The following is a 22,787-nucleotide window of genomic DNA, read 5'->3' as shown; positions in this document are numbered from 1 at the left end:
GACAGGTCATCTGACCATTCCAGCTAATCAGGAGGCGGCCATACATACGACCCAAGCTCTACATAAGGCTCAGCTCCCAGGGCAGCAGTGGAAGGTAGTTTAGGAGTGCAGAAGGACAGCAGTGGAAGGGAGTTCAGGAGACCAGATCTGGCGAGGTGCAGTGCAGGAGCTGAACAGGGAAGGAGTGTTTGAGGAAGCTAGGGATATAGGAAGGAGGTGGTGGTGGCAGAGCAGGTGGAAGGAATTTGGAGAGAGGTGGTCAGGAGAAAGAGTGTGGCTAAGGTAAAGGTGAACAAGGCAGTTGAGAGTAGACTGCCTAAAGGTGAACAAGGAGCGGGAGAAGAGGAATATCAATGAGCGGTGCGGAGGAGGTAAACGAGAACAAGGAGGTGGAGAGGAGGAATATCAGATGGAGAGGACGAGATTAAGGTGAATAAGGAGGTGGAGAGGCCGTACATAAAGAGTCAAGAGGAGGTTGGAGGAAATGCCAAGGAAGAGGGTGGGAAGGTATAGGTGGAGAAGACTGGAGGTGAAGACATTAGGTTTGTAGGGGAGCGGCAGACAAACCCCAACATTGAGAGGTGTGAGTGGAGAAGGGGTCGTGGTTTGATGATGTGGTGAGGATTAGTCAGAAAGAGCTGGCAATGTATCCTTATGCATGTAATGAGGCCGGGGGTGTTGGGGAGTAGAAACAGAACCTCAAATCAGAGAGGTGAATAAGGCACCCTGACACTAGCTGTAGAGACTCATAAGTGGGCAACATCTTGGTGGAAGCTCTGATGCTCATTTCCCCCTCACTCAGTCCCAGCTTCAGCTACTGCCCATGCTTTGCATCCAGGGACTCCCAGGGCCACGAAACTCGGACAACCATGTTCAGGGCTGCTCATCCCATTCCCTGGGCTTCCGTTCCTCCCCTGGGGGTTGATTGTAAACAATCTCATGGGTCGGGTTGTGCTTGGGGTTCTTCCTCAGTTTTGGATGACTTCCCCCTATTGGCTTTCTCTGCCCATGGTTACCTCTCAGTCGTCATCTCAATCGAGAACTCCCCTCCTTGTTTCCGGGCACATGGCTCTCTCAGGGACCTCAGCTTTGCACATATCTGTTATGTGAAATTCTTTCAAGTCTTCAGCCTGTAGTGTAGAAACAGTGGAGGGATTTCCTCTGCAGATTGGCGATTGGCCACTCTGTAAGCAGATAATTGGTCAGTAGGATTCTGGACTCTTTTGGTCCTTTCCCTCCACTGGCTTTCACCTACAATGCCCCATGGAATTCCAGCAATTTGCAATACTGGGCATTTCCGTTTTATCCAGTCTGATCTTCATGGGCAAATGCTGGACTGATGAAGTGGACTTGGAGATAATGCTGCATTTATTTATCCATAATCTTTATTACTCCTGGTCCTACTCTTCCTCATCACAGTACTGACAACCTCTTCTCCCGCAGCAGTGATAAGATTGTCCTGTTTATTTTGGTATGGGCATGACGATTCTGGTACAGGCCAGGTGCTTCAAAGTCGAATTTGGGAGGAGGGAATATAAAGAAAATAAATCGAGGATTTTCAGGAAAGGAATATGTTGAAAGGCAGATCACCTTTATGAGCAAGTACTCTGAGAAATAGTAGGACGAGGATTAATGAAGATTGTGGTTGAGTAAGAGCATTATTGCAAACATTCACGTAAACATCAATAGGGATACATCATTTCAATATACGGCTTTATTTTAGTGCACCCTATTCATTTGTTCATGCCACAAAATGCTCTGTTTTCTGATTGGTCAACCTCATCATCTCTCCTGTGCGATAAAGACCTCTGTCTAAGACATCACCTGTCGTTGCACCTATCTGCTATATGAAATCCTTTCCAGTGCTCACCCCAGAGCTGTCTGCGGCCTCTATCTTGTTAGTTCACCTTTGAGACCTACCTTTTGTGGTCCTTTTACCCTAACTTACCTCTGTTGCATACACTGCGTTTGTTATCTGCTCATGTTCAGGTTATTCAATCTTGTGATACTATTGAGGAGAAGCTTTAACCAGCGGCAAAACATTTGAATAGAACATTCGTTATTAAACCATTTTTTTGCGAAATTAGCTTGGGGACCTTATCTATAGAAAGCTTTACCTGAATTCTAGATCAAACAACGCTGCTGTTATAAAGAATACAGGAATGGAAAAATAATTGTTGCTCCTGAGCAAATAAGAAATGCACTTTACTCGAGATACAGTAACATTTGTTTCATACATTTCTGCTAAATTAGGCACATTGTTCCCAATAGGGAAAATATAGTCTAGATGCACTTCTGGATTCTGTACAGTACAATAGATAACTACTAGTAAGACAGCACTTTTTTTGCAACGCAGAGTTGCTGTCGATCTCAGTGATCCCTCAGGTGTCAGGATCCTTTTCAGCGGCAGGAAGTGATAGTGTCCATGTTTAGGAAGCGCACATGCATCGTTGTCTCTATGTCGATTCCTTCCCAGATCTGAAAAGACATTTGACACAGCAGAGTGATTTGGCTTGGGATTACTTTTGTTTCTCTCTCGAGTTAGTGTCATCACAACATCTTGTCTTTCGATGCAAAGTCTTATCTAAAATAATGTTCACAGTCACTTTTAACGTTTATTAGGACCCTGTGAACCAGCACTGCCCATCAGGATACAGGGAATATGGGCTGACTCCAACAGTATAATTGTGCACTCCCTTCTCTCCCCACTGGCTACCCTGCCCCCACAAAATGCACCCGACTTCTGATCTGGAGCTTTAGCTGTATTTCCATTTTGGGCAGAGGTCGAAGTGGGCGGGAGCTGTCGGGAGCAGTGCTCCCATACTTTTTATTTTTAAGTTTCACTGTTCCTATACTTTTATTTTAAAATGAAACTGTTCTGGAATGGTTTCGTTTTAAAATAAAAGTGTAGGAAGAAATTGAAGCTTGCACTTCAGTGCACTGCACTGCACATTCCCATAAATAGTAGGTGTGTTTTTTTGGGGGGTTTGAATTGTGTTTGGGAGGGGGCGCAGGGATGGTGTTTGTGGGGAGCGGGGCAGACCAGCAGAGAACATAGCTCCACTACTTCTTTTCGTACACTTTGAACACTGATTTTGGGCGGCCTCTGTGCAGGTTGAGCTGCTTAGCTGTGTTACGATCGACACCTCTGGAATTGGTGTTATAACGTGGCCTGCAGAGACAAGAATCATATGACCAACTCCTAACTTTCATCTTCACAAATGTTTTCCTATTGCATGCCCCTACATCTCTGCTCATGCACAGGAGTCTCCATCTAGGGCACCTTCCTGCTATGTGATATCTCAGCAAAACACACATATTATATACGTCTGACATTCACCTCCATGCCTCACTGCTAACATTACTGTGTCCTCCCCAAAAAAGCTGGGAAATGTACCAGAGTGCTGACCTACAGGAATTTTAGATCTGATTGCTTTTATTATTCTCCTTCTCCAATACCTCTCTCTGTCCATGCACAGAAATTCTATCCTGACCTACAGGAATTTTAGATCTGATTGCTTTTATTATTCTCCTTCTCCAATACCTCTCTCTGTCCATGCACAGAAATTCTATTTTGACAGACACACACACTCTGTGATGATTCACAAGGTGTCATCACTTCTCCCCAGGGGGTTGCCCCTTCACATGAGGCTAGAAGGTTAGGCCACTACCTAATAGGTCCCCTAGTGGTTGTTTACTGTGGAGGGACCTCATGGGGAAGGACTCCCTCAATGGGGACAAGGACGATCATCTTGGGGTTAGCCCAGAAAATAATAAGACATCTCCACATTCTGTAGCCCATCCTTCGATCCACAACCCTCTTGTTGAAAGCACAGCCATTTACTACTGTGATTCAAAAGAGACAAATGGCCTCAAAAACACCAAGGTGAGGATGAACACATATAACATAAAGACTGCTCCCAATACAGGTACTAAGACGAGGTGTCCCTGAGGAGGCATAGAGATCAACCTGTCAAAAGTAGCAAGGGACCTTGACAGCCTGCCCCTCAAGTGTGGGCTACATTGTATAAAAACAGAGGGTATCACCCCATATGTCCGTGGCTAAAAATTCAAAGATTTCTACACAATTATATGTGAGTGGGTGGGTTCGGTTAATAAATGATGTTGATGTATGGGGATTATGGGGAGTCTGCAGGGGTATCACACTGCATATAATTGTGTGGAAATGTGCGGAAAAAAAAAAGATATTCACTATATTTTTTGTGTGAGATAATCACATAGACCCAAAACTGACAGTGGACTAGTAAAGTCGTCAAGACCAGTGCAGAGCTCAGCTGCTGCTCCTGCTGGGAGAAGCAACAGATGCGTAGATTGTTTGGCACCGGAAATCCAAAATCTGGTTGCAGACCCGATGAGAAGAGGAACCGGGAAACTGAGAATGCTAGCATTCGGCCACAAGAGTCATCACAGGGTTTCGCAGTAGCGGACCCCTGCATGATCCCAAGAAGAAGAGTCGGGTGGCCCAGCAGCTGGAGATGCAGCAGAGCTGCAGACGGGGAAAGCCGAGCCAGCCGAGCAGACGGACTGCCATCCCTGGAAGCACCAGTGACATAACAAAGCACGAAAGCAGGTAAAGGGTGGTACAGGAGACCCGGAGGGGATGCAGGGCTGCAGGTAAACCATACCCGGCTTCGTAAAATGCATACCGCTGGCAGAGTCCTGAAGGGTCGAGAGTGCATCCAACCTCTTCCTCCTCGTACCATTGGGGGAAAAGAAGGCCACTGGCCTCATTGAAGTGTCTGGGACCCTGTCTACCATAACAGTGGGGAAGAGAAGCCCACTAGCCATCAAGGAAGGGTATGGAATCCTGTCCACCATAACAGTGGAGACGAGAAGCCCAATGGCAGGGAAGGGTCTCGGACCAGTCCACCATAACAGTGGGGAAGAGGAGTACACTAGCCACCAGGATTGGGTCTGGAACCCTGTCCAACATAACAGCAGAAAGGAGTAGACCCCTGGCCATACAAGAAGTGTCTCAGACCCCAAAGCATAGAGGACGTTTTCTTCATTATAGTGGAAGAGATAAGTCCACTAGTTACAAGGGAAGGGTCTGTGACCTCAACATGAATTAGCAAAACTCTCGAGGAATTCTACCTCATCGCAGTGGTCAAGAGACAACCACTAAAACCAACAGAAACGCCTGGGATCTTAAAAAGATTGGAGACATTGTTGAAAACAAGTCACGGATGTAAAGTCAATATCAAGCTGGAAGCAGTAAGAAGGAATTGTATCAATCTATACCAGGCGAAGGAAGTCATTCTCCTGGTACCAAAACAGAAGTTGTGATGGAGATACCAGGGCTAGGGAGTCATTTGCATTGGCCTTATGTTGAACTGTGCGAAAGCAGACCAAGAGAAGGGAGGCATTCTCTTGGTCCTGAAATGAGAGTTGATGTGTAGAAGTTAGTCCTTCCCCCGGCCTTGTAAATTGTGCCAAGCCATTACAGGGGAAGGGGAGTCATTACCCCTGGTTCTATTGGAAATTGCACAGAGCCACACCAGGCATAGGGTGCCATTCTACTGGAGAGAACATTGTGTAAAGACTGTCTGAAACCTGCAAGCCCTGGCAAGGGAGTCATTCCCCCTGATATATTTGTTTTGAAGGAACATTCTGTTGAACTCCATCTAAGAAGGAGGAGAAGGGAGCCATTCTCCTTAAAGAAGGAACTTTCTGTTAGTTACCTTTTTAGTTGTGGTGTGTAGGTTTTGACCCAGGACAGTGTAATTTACTTTGCAGGACATTCTGACGGACCCTTTTAGTATTAGTTTTGACACAGGGAACCCCACTCCCCCTTAGAAGTTCTGGACAGTAAAGATCCTTTTACACTTCAAAATAATTCTGTAATCAAAACCATGCCACCTTTGTGTCAGCATTCTTCTTTGACACCCCTACAACTATCTCTCTCATACACACTCTCACATGCTCTCTCTTTCACTCTTATTTTCTCTGGCATCCTCTCTCATTTCTGTACTTGTGGGTACCCCATTAGGATTCTCACAATTGAGGCAAGGACCCGACGTGAAAAACAAGGACTTATTTGTTACTTTAACATACTTGTGAATGACCCAAGAATGTCCTAACGAAGTCATGAAAAACGCAACAAACACAAAACGTGAGTTTGATCAGGTTCTGCTCTTTGCTATTCGAGTATACCATTTCAGTTTGGTTTCCAAAGGAGCACATGCCTTTAAACAAATCTCAGAAAACATTCCATACCTCAGCACAAAATGTATGATATGACATTATTTACAAAACCTTAGAAAATGGAAATATATCTTAATTCTATTCATTACTTTATCATAATTTTCTCATACAAATTTGAATGAATACAACACGTTATTCTGTTTTAAATTTCACCTCGGAGTTTGCCGGTCCGGATACAAGGGTACTTACTGGTAAGCTTACTGGTACCGTTGTATCCGGACCGGCAAACTCCGAGTTGTGCTCGCGGTTGCCTTTCATTCCGTCAGGTCTGACCTGGTGAAATGAAAGGCACTCGCGAGCACAGCATGCATGTAGCACAGGCCCTGTTATGGACAGTGCTGGTGCTACAGGCATCCCCATTCCCATTGAGCCCTATGGGGCTGAAATGGGAATGGGGATCACCCGATTCCGGCACCCGCGAAAGGTCAATTACCAGGTCCAGCGGGCCAGAATACCCTGGTAATTGCCCATTCGCGGGTGCCGGACTTCCTTGCAAGTTTGGAGGCAGCCTTGCCGGTTTTACCGGCAAGGCTGCCTCCAACCTTGTAATGAGGCCCAATTATCTTTAAAAGCACCTGCAACTTCTGTCTCACAAAATTCTAAAAATATAAGGTTTGCCTGATTACACAGGGTAGGGTCGAAATTGGCAAAACCAACATATAAAGACCTAAAGTAAGTGTACCAAGTCTGGGGCGAGATCAAAACATCAAGAGCTAGTAAGGTCAATGTCGGTGGCCCAGTTGATTCAACATGCAAGAATTGTTGTTGATCTTTTTCATTGGCTGCAGAAAGCAAAGCTTTCCACATTTGCTCACATGCCGCCATTTTTGTCCTTTCGATGAAAGATTTATATTCAGATCTTAACTTGGTTACAACTTGATGACTGCGTCTATTACTTTTTTTAAAGTACTTTAATAATGGCCTTGCTTTTAGCTTTGCAGTAGCCCTCGATCCATGTATGACCATCATTATAATTATTGCAGAATGAAGTACCAGTAGTGGTTATATAGCAGACTCTGAAGTTGCTAAGTAGTTGATAGATTAGGTCTATATCAATCTTTTCAAAGCACCTTGAATCCTCATACTAAGTAAACAAGCATTGGCAAAGCCAACAGTTTTGGCTTTTGTTTAGGCATGTTATAGGCATTTGCCGGGCACTACTATAATGGTACCACCTAACCATACGTTGGTAATAGCTGGACATTATGAGAGTACCTTGGCATGTGATAGCAGTGCCTGGAAAATGCCTATCTATTACCTATGCACAAGCCCCAAGAACATGACCACTGCTTATGAATCAAGTGGCTGAAGGCACACTTGCTTAAGGTTTTTTTTCTTTACCATGAACACATTTATAACTGCAATTAAGCTATTACCTCTCAGAAGACTGTTTAGGAGGACCACTGGCAGGCCAATGTTTGATGTTACTGCTTGATAACGCTAGCTCAAAGAAACTCTAGGAGGAAGTGTTTTGGGCGGAGAGGGGCTGTTGGTGGGTTTAAATGGCCATAAGAATTAGCTTGACCATGAGCAGTCAATGGGTGGGTAAATAACCACCCACAACTTGTGTGTCCCTCCTCAGATCCCATATCCCCCATAGCTGTATTCAAATTGAATCATTTTGGTCTATAGGTAGCACCACCTCATAGTCAGAATTAATAATAGGAGCTATATATGTTAAACCTGCTTTGTTCCATTGAATTTCCCTCCTGCTACTAGATATGATGATCTCACCAAATGATTAGCAGTAATATTAGGTTTCAGGAGTTCTAAAACTATTGGATCATGGTCGCTCTACACTCTCTGTATCATTCTCGAGTCAGACATTAACCTCCAAATGGCCAAGTTTACTAGGATATAGTCAATATGGCAGCTTGAGAAAGTCTGCTTAAAGGTTGGATTTGCAGGTTGGTAACTAAAACATTGCCCAATAACTGCATGTAGTCTAAGCTTGGACATTTTGAAATAGATGCAGAGGGCATCTTGATGAATTTGCGAGGGGGAAAAGTAAATTTGGAACAGCCCAAACAGTATTGTGTTCATTAAAGATGCCCTTAAATGCAGATAGAGGCTCATTATGGATGTTAAAATCCCTATTTACTAAGACTACCACATCATTATCTAGCGGATGAATGTTTTTCAGATAGGTAGCTTATTCGTCGAGGGTATCAAGTGGATTAAGATTCACTATCTCTCGCCTAGGACTTGAGTAAATATTAAAAACAATCATTTTCAAAACCTCATCCACAGAAAAGGATAAACATATTCCATCTGGGCAGCTTATTTTCTATTTTCGTGATTTGGGAACCCACGTTCAAATGGATCCACACTGTCAACTTCTGGTTGGTCTGCCCTTAATTCAATTAGTAGTTGTGGTTTCTAAGCACTGGTATCCAGATTATAAACTTGGGACCAATGAGCAACTTTCCTGGATGGAAATTTATTGAAAATCTGCTAATTAAATCTTGCCAGTCCAGATCACTACACTTGGGCATTAAACCTGTAATATTCCCTGATAAAATTGATAACTTTTCTTAAGAAACCTTATGTCAACTACGATGAGGGTCACCCCTCAGGGAGGGGGAATGGTGTAATTTACTCAACTTACAGGCAGACACAAATAGACTGGTATCGGTTATAGATGTATGTACAATTGTGTAACTAGGCACTGATAAAAGAGAAATGGTTTGTCTGGCATAACAACTGACAGTGATTGAAGGAGTGAGGGCAGTGTCTGTGTCAGTAGTCAAACCACTTGGCAGGGAAGGTGCTTGAGATGAAAAATGCCCATTAAGTACAAGACCCTTCACATCTAAGGGAAACCGTTTGAATGGCTTTTGCATCACAATAGACTAACCCTTTGGAGGAAATGTCCTAAACTCAATTGCAGGAGACCTGTCACCAAAGAGTTATAAACAAGGCTGATGGTCCTTCACCCACGGATCAGGGGATCTAAAAATATCTGTTAAATCTTCTCTGATGATAGAATAAGAGCCCTTGCAGAACAGACTCGATACCATAACCTTATTCTCTGGGGTCCCCCGGTTTTCTTTAGCTTTTACAGACAGTTAGGGACTTTTGTTAGAAAACATGTTTTGGGGTCACCTCTGAATAGTTAACTCCTAGGATTGACTTAGTTGACTCGTTTTCGGAAGGGTTTTCTAATTGGCCCACCTGGTTCAGTGTATTTTTCAGCAGCCCTCTGTGTGTGAGACTTTACCAGTTAATTCCATGATGGCCAATTGGTACACTGCGAGTCACTATATTGCTCTGGGCTTTGTAGGGCACACAGAACCGGGAATGACACCATCATGCCATAATGACACTTGAATAATAGAGTTGTGTTTTTGCCCATATCGCCTAAAATCACCCCCAGGACCTCAATGTCACTGTCTAGGGCGCTGTTCTTTTCCCCATATCTGATAAATGACAAAACCTGAGAATGTTGGATGCCAAAATCAATGAAACAATGGGTGGAGGGGGGGGTTGGCCAAAACTAATGAAACAGCTTACACAATGCATACAAAGTGCAGTGTAAAATAGAATACTTGCGTAAACTGAAAATAACAATCCACTTTATAAAGAGCCAAATTAGCAAGAACAATGTGTACAATAAAAGTACAAAAGTGCTCTGTGCAAAAATGTATGCAGTGGTTAGTCTAGATAAGTCTTTTAAAAAGAAATAGTGAACACCAAAGTGGCTTATGGCGTGACCATAGTCCGGCACCCTACCCCTTAATCAGTAAAGGCACTGAACCCCACTCCTATGGGCAAGACTCAAAAAGCTTCAATCAGATTCACAGGATTTATCAATCGATAAACATAAAGACACTGCCTGCAAACAAGTTCGTCCAATAATTATCACCAACTAATTATATCCTAAATCAAAGTTGGAAAATAAACAGGGCAGTGACCCGGTTGATCTAATCCAGTTGGTAGGTACTTATTGATTTGGAAAATGTCTCCAACTTCATCAATCAAGAGGGAATCCCAAGATAGGTGACAATAGGAATCCCAATGAGTAATAGCCACACAAGCTGAACTCTGAGTACTTTAACCAAGGCCACTCATAAACCAAGAAAGTCTATTAACTGCAGCGCACACTTCAGCACCTGAAAGGTCCTGGTAGGTGATACTGCTCACTATGACTCATGCATGTTTTCGGAGCGCCCTGGCTGCGTGGCTCATGGGCTCTTGCAGGCTGCGGCTTCAGAGCTCCCGTGGCAAACAGCGAGAAACAGACTGAGCCACAGACCACTACGCTGCGATGCTTAAATCCTGGAGCATTGTCGTGAAGAGCATGGGGCATTGGAACAGCAAGGCTAAGGTGCATGCCCTCCTCTGGCAAACGATGGGCAACAGCCCGCTCCGCAGACGGCTCTGCTCCAGTGTGTAAATCCTGGAGCATTGTAGGATAAAGCATGGGGCGTGCGAACAGCAAGGACGTGGTGTCCCTCCTCCTCTTGGCAAACAGTGGGAAGCATCCCGGTTTCTACAAAATCCATAAAAAGATGTTGCAGCACTGTCATCAAAGTGTGCACCCCTAAGCTCCCCATTAGAAGAAAAGGACCACGTTGTCACTATTTCAAGAAGCCTACTTTATTTGAACTCATCCAAAATCAGGAAAATAAAAAAGAAATGCTTGCATATGCCAATAAATAATTAACAGAAACTACAAATTCTTGAACATCTTGATTCACCTACTCAAGCACCTTCAACACTTCAGCAAATCGAAATGTAGAAGCGGAGCCGAGTACCGTCACCCAAAGCCCCTCCCCCATGTTACCTATATGTTGGGAACCAGAGTGTGAGACACGTGCAGTACCAGTGAAGATACCAATACCAAGGAGAACCCTGGAAGTAAGATTCCCATTGAGAAAGCCATACCTGCACACACAACAGTCTGACGGCCATTTGAATGAAATCCTGGGGGAAGTGTGAATACGGAGCAAAAGGGAAGACTGGTGACATCATAAAGAGCAGAGCTGACGCCCCCAGAAGAGATGCAGAGACGAGAGAACATAAATATTCTATAGGCTCTAGAAGAGGAGGTGTTAATGATGAGCAACATTTCGGGCTTGAGATGAAGATGCGCATGCTACAGAAATAATGAAGAAGTTATCAAGTCATCTTATAATTGTACAGAAACAGTAATACAAGTAGACAAAGTATTCTTAAAGGCTATGATATGGCATTTATAACACGCCTATAGTGTTTCAAGGCGCGACAAGGCAAGGGAGGGTGAACAGAGGGAAGACAGACAGCAATCTTACTAGGCCAGGTGACATTGAGGGGGGAGCAGTGCAGTACATAAGATAACCAAAAAAAAAAAAAGATGAATAAAGATATAAAATAAATAACGACAATAAATGAGAAGTGCGGCCAGCTGGTGGCAAGTGCCAAGGTAAGGGCGGACATCAGGTGTCAAGTGCTGGTAGGGGCCTATAGGGATAAAGAACAGTCCCTGAGTGCAAGGATTGCCAGGGGGCAGTGCAGGTGTGCAACTGCCAGGGAGTGGACCTGGCCCTGAGATCAGAGGGTAGCCAGGTAAACCAGTGCAGTTTCAGTTTCAACCAGGAGATCAGCAGGGGAGCAGAGTAGAGGAAGCAGAAGCAAAGAGGAAGGTCTTGAGGTGCTTCCGGAATCGAAGATGGTTCTCCTCAAGTTTCAGAGAGGCAGGGAGGCTTTTCCAGAGGGAGGCCCCAGCAGAAGAAAGAGATATACGACCAACTCGTTACTTGCAGAAGCGACTGGCCATGAGGGAGTTGGAGGTGGATGAGTAAAGAGCTCGAGAAGGAAGATATTTAGGAAGAGAGAGTTGAAGGTTTAGAGGCCCCAGACGGCCTTATGGACAATGCAGAGGGCTTAATGAACTTAATCCTTGCTGCCGCTGGGAGCAATGCAGAGATTTCAGTCCTGGAGAGATACGATACTTGGGCTGGAGGCCAAGGACAAGTCTCGCAGTCTGGTTTTGGATGAGTTGCAGAGGGCGGAGAGTAGAGGCAGGCAGATTTAGAAAGAGGCTGTTGTAGTAGTCCAGCCTAGAGAGAACCAGAGCTCTGGAGACAGTGAGCTTCTGGGGGAAGGAGAGGAAAGGAAGAATACCTCTGAGGAGGTACAGCTGGTAGTGTGACTTCTTAGAAACGTCGGAGATGTGAGGAGAGAAGGAGAGTGTGGAGTCGAAGATGACCCCAAGGTTTTAAGCCTCACAGGTGGGAGCAGGAAGAGGGCCAAGAGAGGCCGGCCAGAGAGTGATAGGAAAGGAGGAAGCAGGTGTGCCGATGAGGAGAATCTCGGTATTACTGGTATTAAGGCAGAGATAGTTAGCGGCACACCAATCCTGGGTAGCAGACAGACTGTCAGAGATGAGAGAAGGAGAAGAGGTGGCAGAAGGGAGCCTGAAAATGAGTTCTGTCCGCATAGCACTGAAAGTTGGGGCAGAGAGCGACAATGTGGTGGGCAAGAAGTGTGAGATATTGGTTGAACAGCCAGGGAGAAATGTTAGACCCCTGGGGAACACCACAGGTAGAGATAGGGATAAAGGAGAGGAAGGACCCAAGTTGGACCTGGGAGGGGCGATACGAGAGGAAAGAAGTTAGCCAAGCCAGGGCCTGATCAGTGATACCCAGGTTGTCACAAAGACGGTTGAGCAGGATGGCATGGTTGACCATGTCAAAGGCAGAAGAGAGATCAAGTAAGATGAGGACACTGGTACTGTTGGGATCAAGGTTGGGGAGAGGGTCTTCACGGATGTTCAGGAGAGCTGTTTCCGTGCTTTTGGCAGCTGTGAAGCCAGCTGATGGTCTTGAAGACAACCAACAGATTCAGTATGAGGATTAAGCTGGGAGATGGCCAGCTTTTCCAGATTTTTGCCCAGGAAAGGAGTGATGGAGATTGGACAATAGTTAGCTAGGCAGGAAGGGTTGGCAGAGGGCTTTTTAAGAAGACGGTGCACAAGGGAGTGCTTAAGGGGGGAAAGGAAGACTCCAGTGGTGAATGAGTGGTTGCAGAAATCAGCCCCAGAGCAGGAGCCAGGGTGTCAATGTGGCCCTTAATGGTTTTGGAGGAACAGGGGTAAACCTGTTTTGACGAGACATTCATAGATCAGACTTGTCTGGAAACCTCGTCTGGGGAGAACAGGGGAACGGCAGACAAGGAGGGCAGAGAGGTGGCCGAAGAAGGGCCAGAGGGAGTAGAGGGAGGAGTGGGGGAGAGACAGAGAAAGAGAGAGAGAGAGAGAGAGAGAGAAAGAAAAAGAAAAACAGGAGAGGTATATACTGCAGCAGGATTGGCCAGCTCCTTGCAGATTTTAAAGAGTTTAGCCGAGTTGTTAGATGCCGCAGAGACGTGGCTTGGATGTGGGCTCTCTTCTTGGTGCAGGAGCCGGTATTGCCTTTGGAGCAGGCGGCAGACCAGTTAGTCATAGTATGTACCGGAAGTCTGCCATTTCCTCTCAGCCACCCTGCACTTGCGTTTAAGGGTGACGAGGTGAGAGTGATACCAAGAGTTGCACTTGGCTTTGGGCTTCAAGCGGATCCTCATGACAGGGGCAAGAGCATTGAAAGTATCAGATATAGCAGAGTGGTGCATGCATGGAGAGGGCTGTGTCAGGGTGTGAGTCAGCCAAGGGGGAATGAGGGGGGAGAAAGTGGCAGTGAAAGCCTCAACTGAAACACACTTCATGGGTCGGATAACCGCAAAGGTAGGTGGCAGTGCTGGAGTTGGCTTGGCCTGAGGGGAGGAGAGGGTGAGCTGCGAGGAAAGGAGAAAGTGATCAGTCCAGGAGAGAATTAATAGAATGCAGCGATGCGCCAACATATGTACATAGGAAATGTAAGGACTATGGATGATTCCACAACACACTTTAGCAGAGCTCGACCCAGAAGACAGAAAGGCTTTTCAGTGTGTCGCAGTTAGAAAACGAAAACTTAACCATGAAGATGAATCAAAGAAAGGCTTGGCTGGCCCAAGACCGGGAAGTCAAGACCACCGTGGGCCTGAATGTGCGTACAAAAGTTACATAACGTGTGAAAAGAACAAACTCCTGTCTTAGGTCAGGAGCGAGAACATTAAAGGCGTCGGAGGTTCATCATTTAATAGTATTTGAAATGCAGTAAGACTCGAAAACATGGTCTGCAGTCACATGGTCAGATGAAACTAGATACTGTGACGAGCTGTTTCGAAACCAAGAAGACAGAGTATGCTTATACGCCCTCGTATACTCCAGAGCAAGGAACATTTCCAAGGCCAGGTTCAAAGCATTAATTGACTAGCAGACTGCAAGTGTGATGATTGATGGCAGGCTAATTTGTGGGAAGCTGTAGTTATGACCAGCCCACCAGCACCTGGGTGCAAGCCTGCGTGCTGCTTGTGTGTGTGGAATATTACAGAGGGGTTCAAGGGTGCCAACCAATTATAGAGGGCCACGTAATAGAGAGCCCTATAGTTTATATAACCAATGGGACATCTTGTATTTGATGATGTTCGTAGTGACCTACACTAGAGGAGGGCTTAGTTGCCCCATCTGATGTAAGATACCCAATCACCTTCCCTGACAAGTATGGAACATATACTTATATATTCCCTGTAAGCCTATCACCTTCCCAAGTAGGTTTTTGTAGTTTGCCATGCAGATTGACGTCAATGATGACAAGTTTTTAGTAGATAGCCTGCTTTTTTTATGTAATGTAAGGAGTGAGAAGATCGAGCGACTTTGCTGATGTTCGTTGAAACTCTGTGTTTTAGATAATTGACATTAAAACAGACGTACTTTCCAACTTCCTGAGTCAGTTTCATTATTGATGTTTGAGTATATTCTGCATCCCCATATGTATCGAAGTATTGTTGCCTCGTCTTAAAGGGCTGGGTCGGATACCCCAGTTCAGAAACAAAAAAGGTTACATCAGTGTTTGGCAATGATTCCATGGGCAAATAGGACTGCATATTATATACATTACTATAAAATAAACATCCTGGCTTGTTTAGTATTCAAATCTAGGATATCGGCAGCAAGGCCAAGACTTAACAGTTGCCTTTTTAGACAGTTTTTTTTTAACATGGAACTCTTAGCTTGCTCATAACAAAAAGGTCCATAAATATTTCCCAAATCTGAGAAAATGTGATTTTTCGCACATGAACCTGTTGTGGAGGTGTTCTAAGGCTCCTTCTTCAAAAAGAATAAAAGACACTTCTTTGAAACCATGCCAGAACAAAAAGCGTGCATATAAAATTGGGTCTTTTCAAGCCGTGAATAGGAGCTCCAATCTTATTGCTGACACTGCTATTGCCTGTCTGAAGCCTATTAACTTTCTCAGAAGATTCCCTTCAACAGTTTGAGATTTATTGGTTTCAGATCAGCTCCATACTGAGGCTCTATATGTGACCAGGTAACTGCGAGAGCCTCAGCTTGAGGAATATACTTCAGTAAGGTTGGGAGGAAGGGTTAACCACCATAATGTAGACTAACTCCAGTAAGATGTTCAAAAGGGTTCTTCCAAGTCAGTTTAGAATTGAAAAGCACACGCAAATATGTATAAAAAGATACCTGTTCCAGCCTTGTACTATACATTTGATATCTAAATAACTTATTTGCAAAACTAAACCTAATCACGTTTTTGTCATAGTTAATTGTTAGTTAATTTCCTGCATACAGAGGCAGGTATGACATTTATTGCCTACTGAAGACCAAAGGGAGTCTGTGACACTGACAGTATCATCAGCAAACGTAATTAAAGGTATTGCTACTCTACCCATTTCTGGGGGGCAGAAGATCAGGTGTAGGTAAAGTCAATTATATATCCACTATACATAAAAATAACTGTTGTGTCAACATGCAACTTTTTATGTTCATACAGATCTAGGAAATTGACCAGTGACGCAGCTGCATTTTTGACCATGTATTGGAAAACCACAAGTGAATCTTGCGTAGCCAACCCGGACCAATATCCCATTTACAAAATCTGTAACTTAAGAGTACTATATGGACTTTATCCAAATTCTTTTAATAGATAAAAAAGGCAATCTAGAATTGGTGTACTGCCTTTTATTGCTATAAATGTGATACATGCCAAGATATTATAGTTAATCAGGGTAAAAGTTCCTGTACAAAATCTTGTTGAGACCGATGTATCAATTATTTTGTTTAGCCCACTGTTGCAAGGGAAGTAGCAAACATTTGGAGAAAACCTTTTCTGGAACGTCCAATAGGGGAATAAGACGATAGAGGGTTGCAAAAAGGTCATCTTTTATATATAGAGTAGAGGGCATGATATATACTGTCAATTTAAGAGTTGGGCATCACTATATTCCTCAAATATAGTTAATTTATGGATGCAGAATAGAAGCCCATTTCATTGGTTACATTTTGAGAGCATCTTTGAAAGACCACTTCAACCTGGTCCCTTTACTCCATATTCCTTTAAATCATATTAATGGCTTCAATAGATTTCAACTAAACTGTTTCTATAATTAAATTTGCAGGTAACAATGTTAAGTCATGTCACCTCATTTATACCAATTTCCCCAAGTTTAAATGATCTTTTCTGTTGATAGAACAGGCTGCAATATCCACTTCCATCAGTCTATTTGAGCATTCCTTTTGACATACCTAGAAAAGTTCCTGTATTTCTGTTAACCTTCTAGTAAGAACTGAAATTAAGATTTTTTTTTTCTTCAGTTGAATATCATTCCAAGGACCTGTTTTTCCAATATGGAAAACCAAGACTAACTGATTTTGTAACAACACCTACATTGCTCATACAATGACTTAGTCGAGCCTCATATTTCACTAAAGGTTAGTACTATACTTGCAGACAACTGTGTGACATACAGAAACTGCACTATTAAGTCATGTTTCCATCTTTCTCTACCTCCTGTTCTTATATCAATGCTTTAAAGTGTAAAACTAGTTACATCTGGAGAAAACGCTTAATTTCCTTAGGTAGAAAATCACTTTCCTGACTCTCCAATATTGAAATATGAGTGATGAAGAAAAGGATGTTGGCTATGAGGCAGCTCCACTTCTAGTAAACACTGCACGTCTATTAATGGACGTTCATCCTTTGTACATTAACTTGTATTTCACCTATCAATATAGACCCACAATATAGTGCTCAGAGTGTTAAAAGATCACACCTGCTCATCCTGATCTTTGGTGTTCCTTACTAAGATTGCTGGCTCCCCTATATGATGCTGGCTAGTCAGCCTAACCGTGATTACCTCAAGATTGTAGGATAAGAGAACGATGTAGATGGTGGAGAGACAGTAGCAGCCCTACTGGTCTCCACCGCCTTAACTTGCTCTTCTCCCGTTTTTCATTTTTGCTCCCTTTCCTCTGTATTCATAAGCAATGTATTCACTGGCTAGGGAGCCATCTGTCATCACTATGAGCCAGCTGCTCCGAGCGGTGGAGCTTACATCCCACCACAGGATCTCCTCTCACTGTTGGAGGCTCAGTCTCTCATTTGAGACGCTTGCCCATATTTAAGGTGGGGTCTGTCCTCTGCTCTCTCATAAGCAGGCAGATCCCCCACCCCCCGCCCCTCCTCACTCCGACAACACACAGTGGGCCTGGAGTTTTGTGCAGTCACAGTTTACCTGACATTACAGGCTGCCATCAGAAGGAGCTACCGCAGCACATGTGGACTCCGCTCCTGTCAGGATCCCTCTTTCCGGGACAGAATTCAAAAAGCCTCAAGAGAACCCTCACACTCTGCTGAGGCTGCCCGTTACTCCCACTGCCTACATGTTATTTCCCAGAGCAACAAGCTACACCCAAAGATCTCAGTGGCCTGCACGCTTGTGTAGCCTGGCCATCACCTCTCACACAGAAGGGTGTGGAGCTTACTGTCAGAAGAGAGCTCTAAATGCATCAGCAACCCTCTGATCCCAACCTAGTGCCACACATTGTGTTTTAAAGTGGAAGGGGCAGGTGAGCTGCTTAGTAACACCAGCTTGTGACATCAATTGAACCTGTAAAAAAGTGTGGAATTGTTGGCTCCACATCTGTGACGCAAGAAATAGGTTGCGGATGCATACATATTGAGGACGAGGCTTTTCTTACTTCTTAAAGCCACACCATCTTTAAAGAACTAATTTTCCTGGATGGTCTGGCACTGGAGCAGGGCTCCCATATATTTGCAGAGAAGGGAGGGCAAGGCCTCTGCTTACATTAATCCCAATATAAGGAAATTTCATATCCCTGAAGGACCGAGCTTGTGTGCGGTTGCATGTTGACATCTTTCCGGAGCAGCTCCTTTATCTGTATTGTATTGTAAAATGAAGAACAGTTACTTTTGGAGCCGACCTATGGCAGGTTCGGTCTGTTTCCTCCCAGGGTTTGACCCTTTTATCCATGTTTGACTTTCTGCTGTTAGCCTTGGCTGTCTGCCCATTTGCCATCGCTTTTGAAAAGCTCTCCTGGCACAGGCTGTCAATATCCTTTAACTTCTCCTTTAGCTGCAATGTATGGACTGCCTTCAAATAAATTGTTCACAGCCCTGGCTAGCTGTCTATCTTACAAACATAAACCCAGCTTCCTTTGAAGCGATTCCAATCCCATCCAATTAACCTGTTCCTCATCTAATAAAATGTGCACTTAATGATCTCGATGAAAAGTAATTCCCCTCGTTCGTTCAGCTTTGAGTTGTTTGCGTTCTCATTTGGGTCCCAGGTTTGAGTCTGAGCTGAGAACCTGCAGGGGTGGAATTTGCTCTAAAAGATCTTTATGAAGTCTCAGCATAGTGTGGATAGTGTTACACCACATCCAGATTACCACGCATTCACCTCCGAGGTTGGCGCTGGGGATTGCATAGGTTGGTCAAACATTTTTGGTCTTTCAAAAGTCACTTATCGATCAATAAAATCCTGTTTTCATACAATGTTCCATGAGGAGCTTCTCCTGCTCATGAGGACGTTAATGATGGGGGCTATTATTACCCATATTGAATGGCATCCAATTTAATGACCTAGCTAGGATGAAGGGCTGAGCCTGTTCTTCTGCGAGTCAAACATGTGAATGCCGGTTGCGCACATGTGTCTAAAGAGAGAGCTTAACTCATTGCACTATCTATTGTAAATCCTGTCAGGGGCAGTGCCAGACAAGCAGCGCAAGGAAAGATAAGTCAAAGGCAAAGGAGTGGCCAGCAGGATGAGCTCCCAAGGCACCATAGTCCAGCAGTAAGCAGAAAAAGCCAATTCAAAATCCTGCTGGAAAAGCCATCGGCGCACCAAGGGGAACACAGGAAACAATGTGAGTCTTAAACCTTTCTCGACGTGCCGTAATCCCTGGGTATGCCAAGATCAAAAAGCAATAAAGCAAGAGGAAAATAATGTCCGGTCCAAATAGAGGTTGTTATCAAATGTAATTAATGTATGAATTAATTACCAATAACAATTATTTGGATCAAAAAATGGAGAGAAGTTAAAAAAGGCCCTTAAACATTTGTTATAAAATGTGAAAGAAACGTATGGTCATCAAACATTGTTCACATGGAATAGGCGATCCCAACAGCTGTTTTACTTAACACGAAAAAGATTAAAACTGATGAAAAATAGTCTGAGCTCCTTGTTAGTTTCCAACAGAGGCTCTGAGCGAGACAAGATCCACACACAGGTGGAAATACCCATGAAGAAGTTGGGCAGCAGTAGGCTGATGGCTAACAGTAGTTACCTTTAGGCTTTCACTCACTTCCTGGGCGATGACGTTCTCTTGCAATGATGAGAAAAATAGTCTCAGGTTCACAATGAAGATACATGCTCAGCTCCTGTAGAATTCTTTACTCATGTCAGGCTGGAGCAACCCTAATTTATGTAATCTCTTGATAGGAATTGCAGGGGCATCTATGCTTAGGTTTTAGTCTGCTCACCCTGGACCAACCAGGCACAGGATTTGAGCAACAGCTCTTGGCTTCTAGGAGCACTGGAGCATTCGACTGTCCAGAAATCTCCTTACTGGTTTCCACAGCTGTCAGACTTTGCTCCACCAGCTTTGAAATATGTGGTGCCAGAGTGGGCAAAGATTCTACAGCCTGATGTAATTTCCTGTTGTCCATTTGAAAGATTTAGAACGCACTCTTCAGTCCAGAAAGAGTTCTTGCCAATTTGAGATGAGCACTGCTTGTAGTGGTCGGTGAGGGAAGTTACTCACAAGCTGCTAAAAGATGTGTGACATGTCTTGGCATCTGGTAGTAATTGGAGGATACCGAAGTTGTGTATTTTCCAGTCAACTAAAGTCACCAACCTTAACCTTTCCCTAAGTGGGTCACTTTATCTTTTTAAGCTGTGCCGTCCATCTCAAAACTAGGGGAGTTGGTTTGGAGAGCTCCAGATCTCAATTACCCACCACCCTGCCCAGGACTGTTTCTGGTCCTTCCTCTGCCCCTCTCCCTCATGAGTTGGTTCTGGGATCTCCCCTCACCTTCCAGTCTTGGGTTGGAACTGCCCCGTCACCCCCTCTAAAGCTTATTCCAGTGTATTCCTACTTCTGCACTTGTCTTGAGTTCTCCACTACCACCTCCCATACCTACACAATTTCAGGTCCTGTGATCCCCCTTGACTGGTACTAGGTTCCCCCAACCACCCCTCCTATCCCTATCTTATTTTCGTGCACCCTGTCTCATGTATGTTGTTATGGAAATTCCAGTTCTATGTGTCTAATTGCATACATTTCACTGCAGTATTTTTTACCGCATTTTGTTACAAATTTGCCACAAAATGTGGGGGAGACCCCCCCCTATCTCCACACACCCACTCCACATCCCATACTGCCTCACCCAAACACTACACTGCATTCGGCATCAAACATGCAGTAATAAAAGCAGGGTAAAGAAACCAGTACAAGGATGCTCTCGTGCAGACCGCTCTAGCAGTGCACGTGAGCCCTGATTGCAGTACCTCCTGCTATGTCATCATCCATCCTTTCCACAGTACAGCTAGTGCATCCCAGTGCCGAACAATGGAGCGGAGTGTCTTGCTAGTTTTCAGTCTTAGGACTCGCACAACCAGACCTCCTACAGTTCCGGTACTGGGACCCTCACACAGCTCTTACATTGCACAAGCCCTACCGTTTTCATACTAGAACTCACTAGCTTTAACCCTTCACCTGACTTCCTCTAGTTTCAGACACACGCACAGCTTTTACAATGGACCTAGTCTCCTACTATTTGGGTACCAGAGCTCACTCACACACTCTTCTGACACTGCACCTAACCTCTTACTATTCCGGCATCAAGACTTGCATACAGCTCTAACTTTGCATCTGACTCTGTGGTAGATTAGAATAGGGAGACGGACAAGGTGGCATTGTGGATGAACTTTTCTTTATTCTAGATCGCAAAATAACCTATGCTCTCTCGAAGTATAGGATTCTTGGCTCTGAGAAAAATATATTTATGAGGGTTTGTCAGGATGTCCATTAACAAACAAGAAAGTCCTCCATCCAGAATCCTATGCCTACCTCGGTGCTGTCTCTGCCACTATAACAGAAACACATACATTCAACAAAGGTGAGCCTTGGATCCGAGCAAACGACAGGTGGTTGGCTTCTGAGCCCCACCATGGTGTGTCTTTCTCAATAGGGGCTCCCCACCCCTGTGCACAGTCTAGGCTGAATGGCACTCCAACCTTCTCTTGTCTGTACTATTCAATTCTGTCTGATTGATGTCTCTTACTTTTGTTCTCATTTGGGGACATCTGGTCTGTGTCCCCACCACTTCAACTGTTATCATTGCACGCGCTCCCCAAGAAATATCTTGGTGTTCTCTCCTACTAGGCAGTTATTGGTCCTTGCCCCACCTTGGGCTCTGGTTCCATTCACACCACTTGGGGTCTAATTTCTCTCACCCCACCTTGGGGGTTTGATTTCTCTCACCCCACCTTGGGGTTCCGTTTCTCTTGCCCTGCCTTGGGTTATCAGCTCTATCACCCCTGCTTGCAGTTTGGTTTCTCTCTCCCCACCTTGGGGTTTGGTTTCTCTTGCCCTTTGCTTTGGGGATCTTTGTTCTCTCACCCCACCTTGGGCTCTGCTTCCATTCTCCCCACTTTGGGGTCTGATTTCTGTCACCCTGCCTTGGGGTTCGGTTTCTCTTTCCCTGCCTTGGGGTCTCAGGTCTCTCACCCTGACTTGGGTTTGGTTTCTCTCACTTTGCTTTGGGGATCTCTGGTCTCTCACCCCACCTTCGGGTTTGATTCCATTCACCCCACCTTGGGGATGTCTGGTCTCTCACCCCACCGTGGTCTCTGGTTCCATTCACCCCGCTTTGGGGTCTGATTTCTGTCACCCTGCCTTGGGGTTTGGTTGTTCTCACCCCACATTGGGATCCCTGGGCTCTCAGCCTGCTGTGGGGTTTGGTTTCCCTCATCCGCTGTGGTGGTCTCTGGTCTCTCACCCCACCTTGGGATTTGGTTTCTCTTACCCTGCCTTGGGGTCTCTGGTCATCTCATCCTGCCTTGGGGTTTGGTTTCCCTTGTCCCGCCTTAGGGTCTAGGGCCTCTCAACCCACCTTGGGGTTTGGTTATTCTCACCCCACCTTGGGGTCTCATATCTCTCACCCTGTCTTGGGCTT

General features: G+C 44.8%; 1 protein-coding gene across 2 annotated transcripts in view; it reads right to left on the bottom strand.

Annotated features, from left to right (window-relative positions):
* Positions 1 to 2,174: 2,174 nt before the first annotated feature.
* Positions 2,175 to 22,787, bottom strand: part of TESC (tescalcin) — a 414,921-nt gene continuing 394,308 nt past the window's right edge. For both annotated transcript variants that reach the window (XM_069619210.1, XM_069619211.1), the window contains one exon: positions 2,175 to 2,478. In XM_069619210.1, the coding sequence (XP_069475311.1) occupies positions 2,401 to 2,478 (78 nt within the window). In that variant the 3' untranslated portion in view covers positions 2,175 to 2,400. The remainder of the gene's footprint in view (positions 2,479 to 22,787) is intronic.

Source organism: Ambystoma mexicanum, chromosome 10 (assembly GCF_040938575.1).
Source record: "Ambystoma mexicanum isolate Mex_15411 chromosome 10, UKY_AmexF1_1, whole genome shotgun sequence".
In the NCBI taxonomy this organism is placed as follows: Eukaryota; Metazoa; Chordata; class Amphibia; order Caudata; family Ambystomatidae; genus Ambystoma; species Ambystoma mexicanum.
This window is presented reverse-complemented; position numbering and strand designations above follow the sequence as displayed.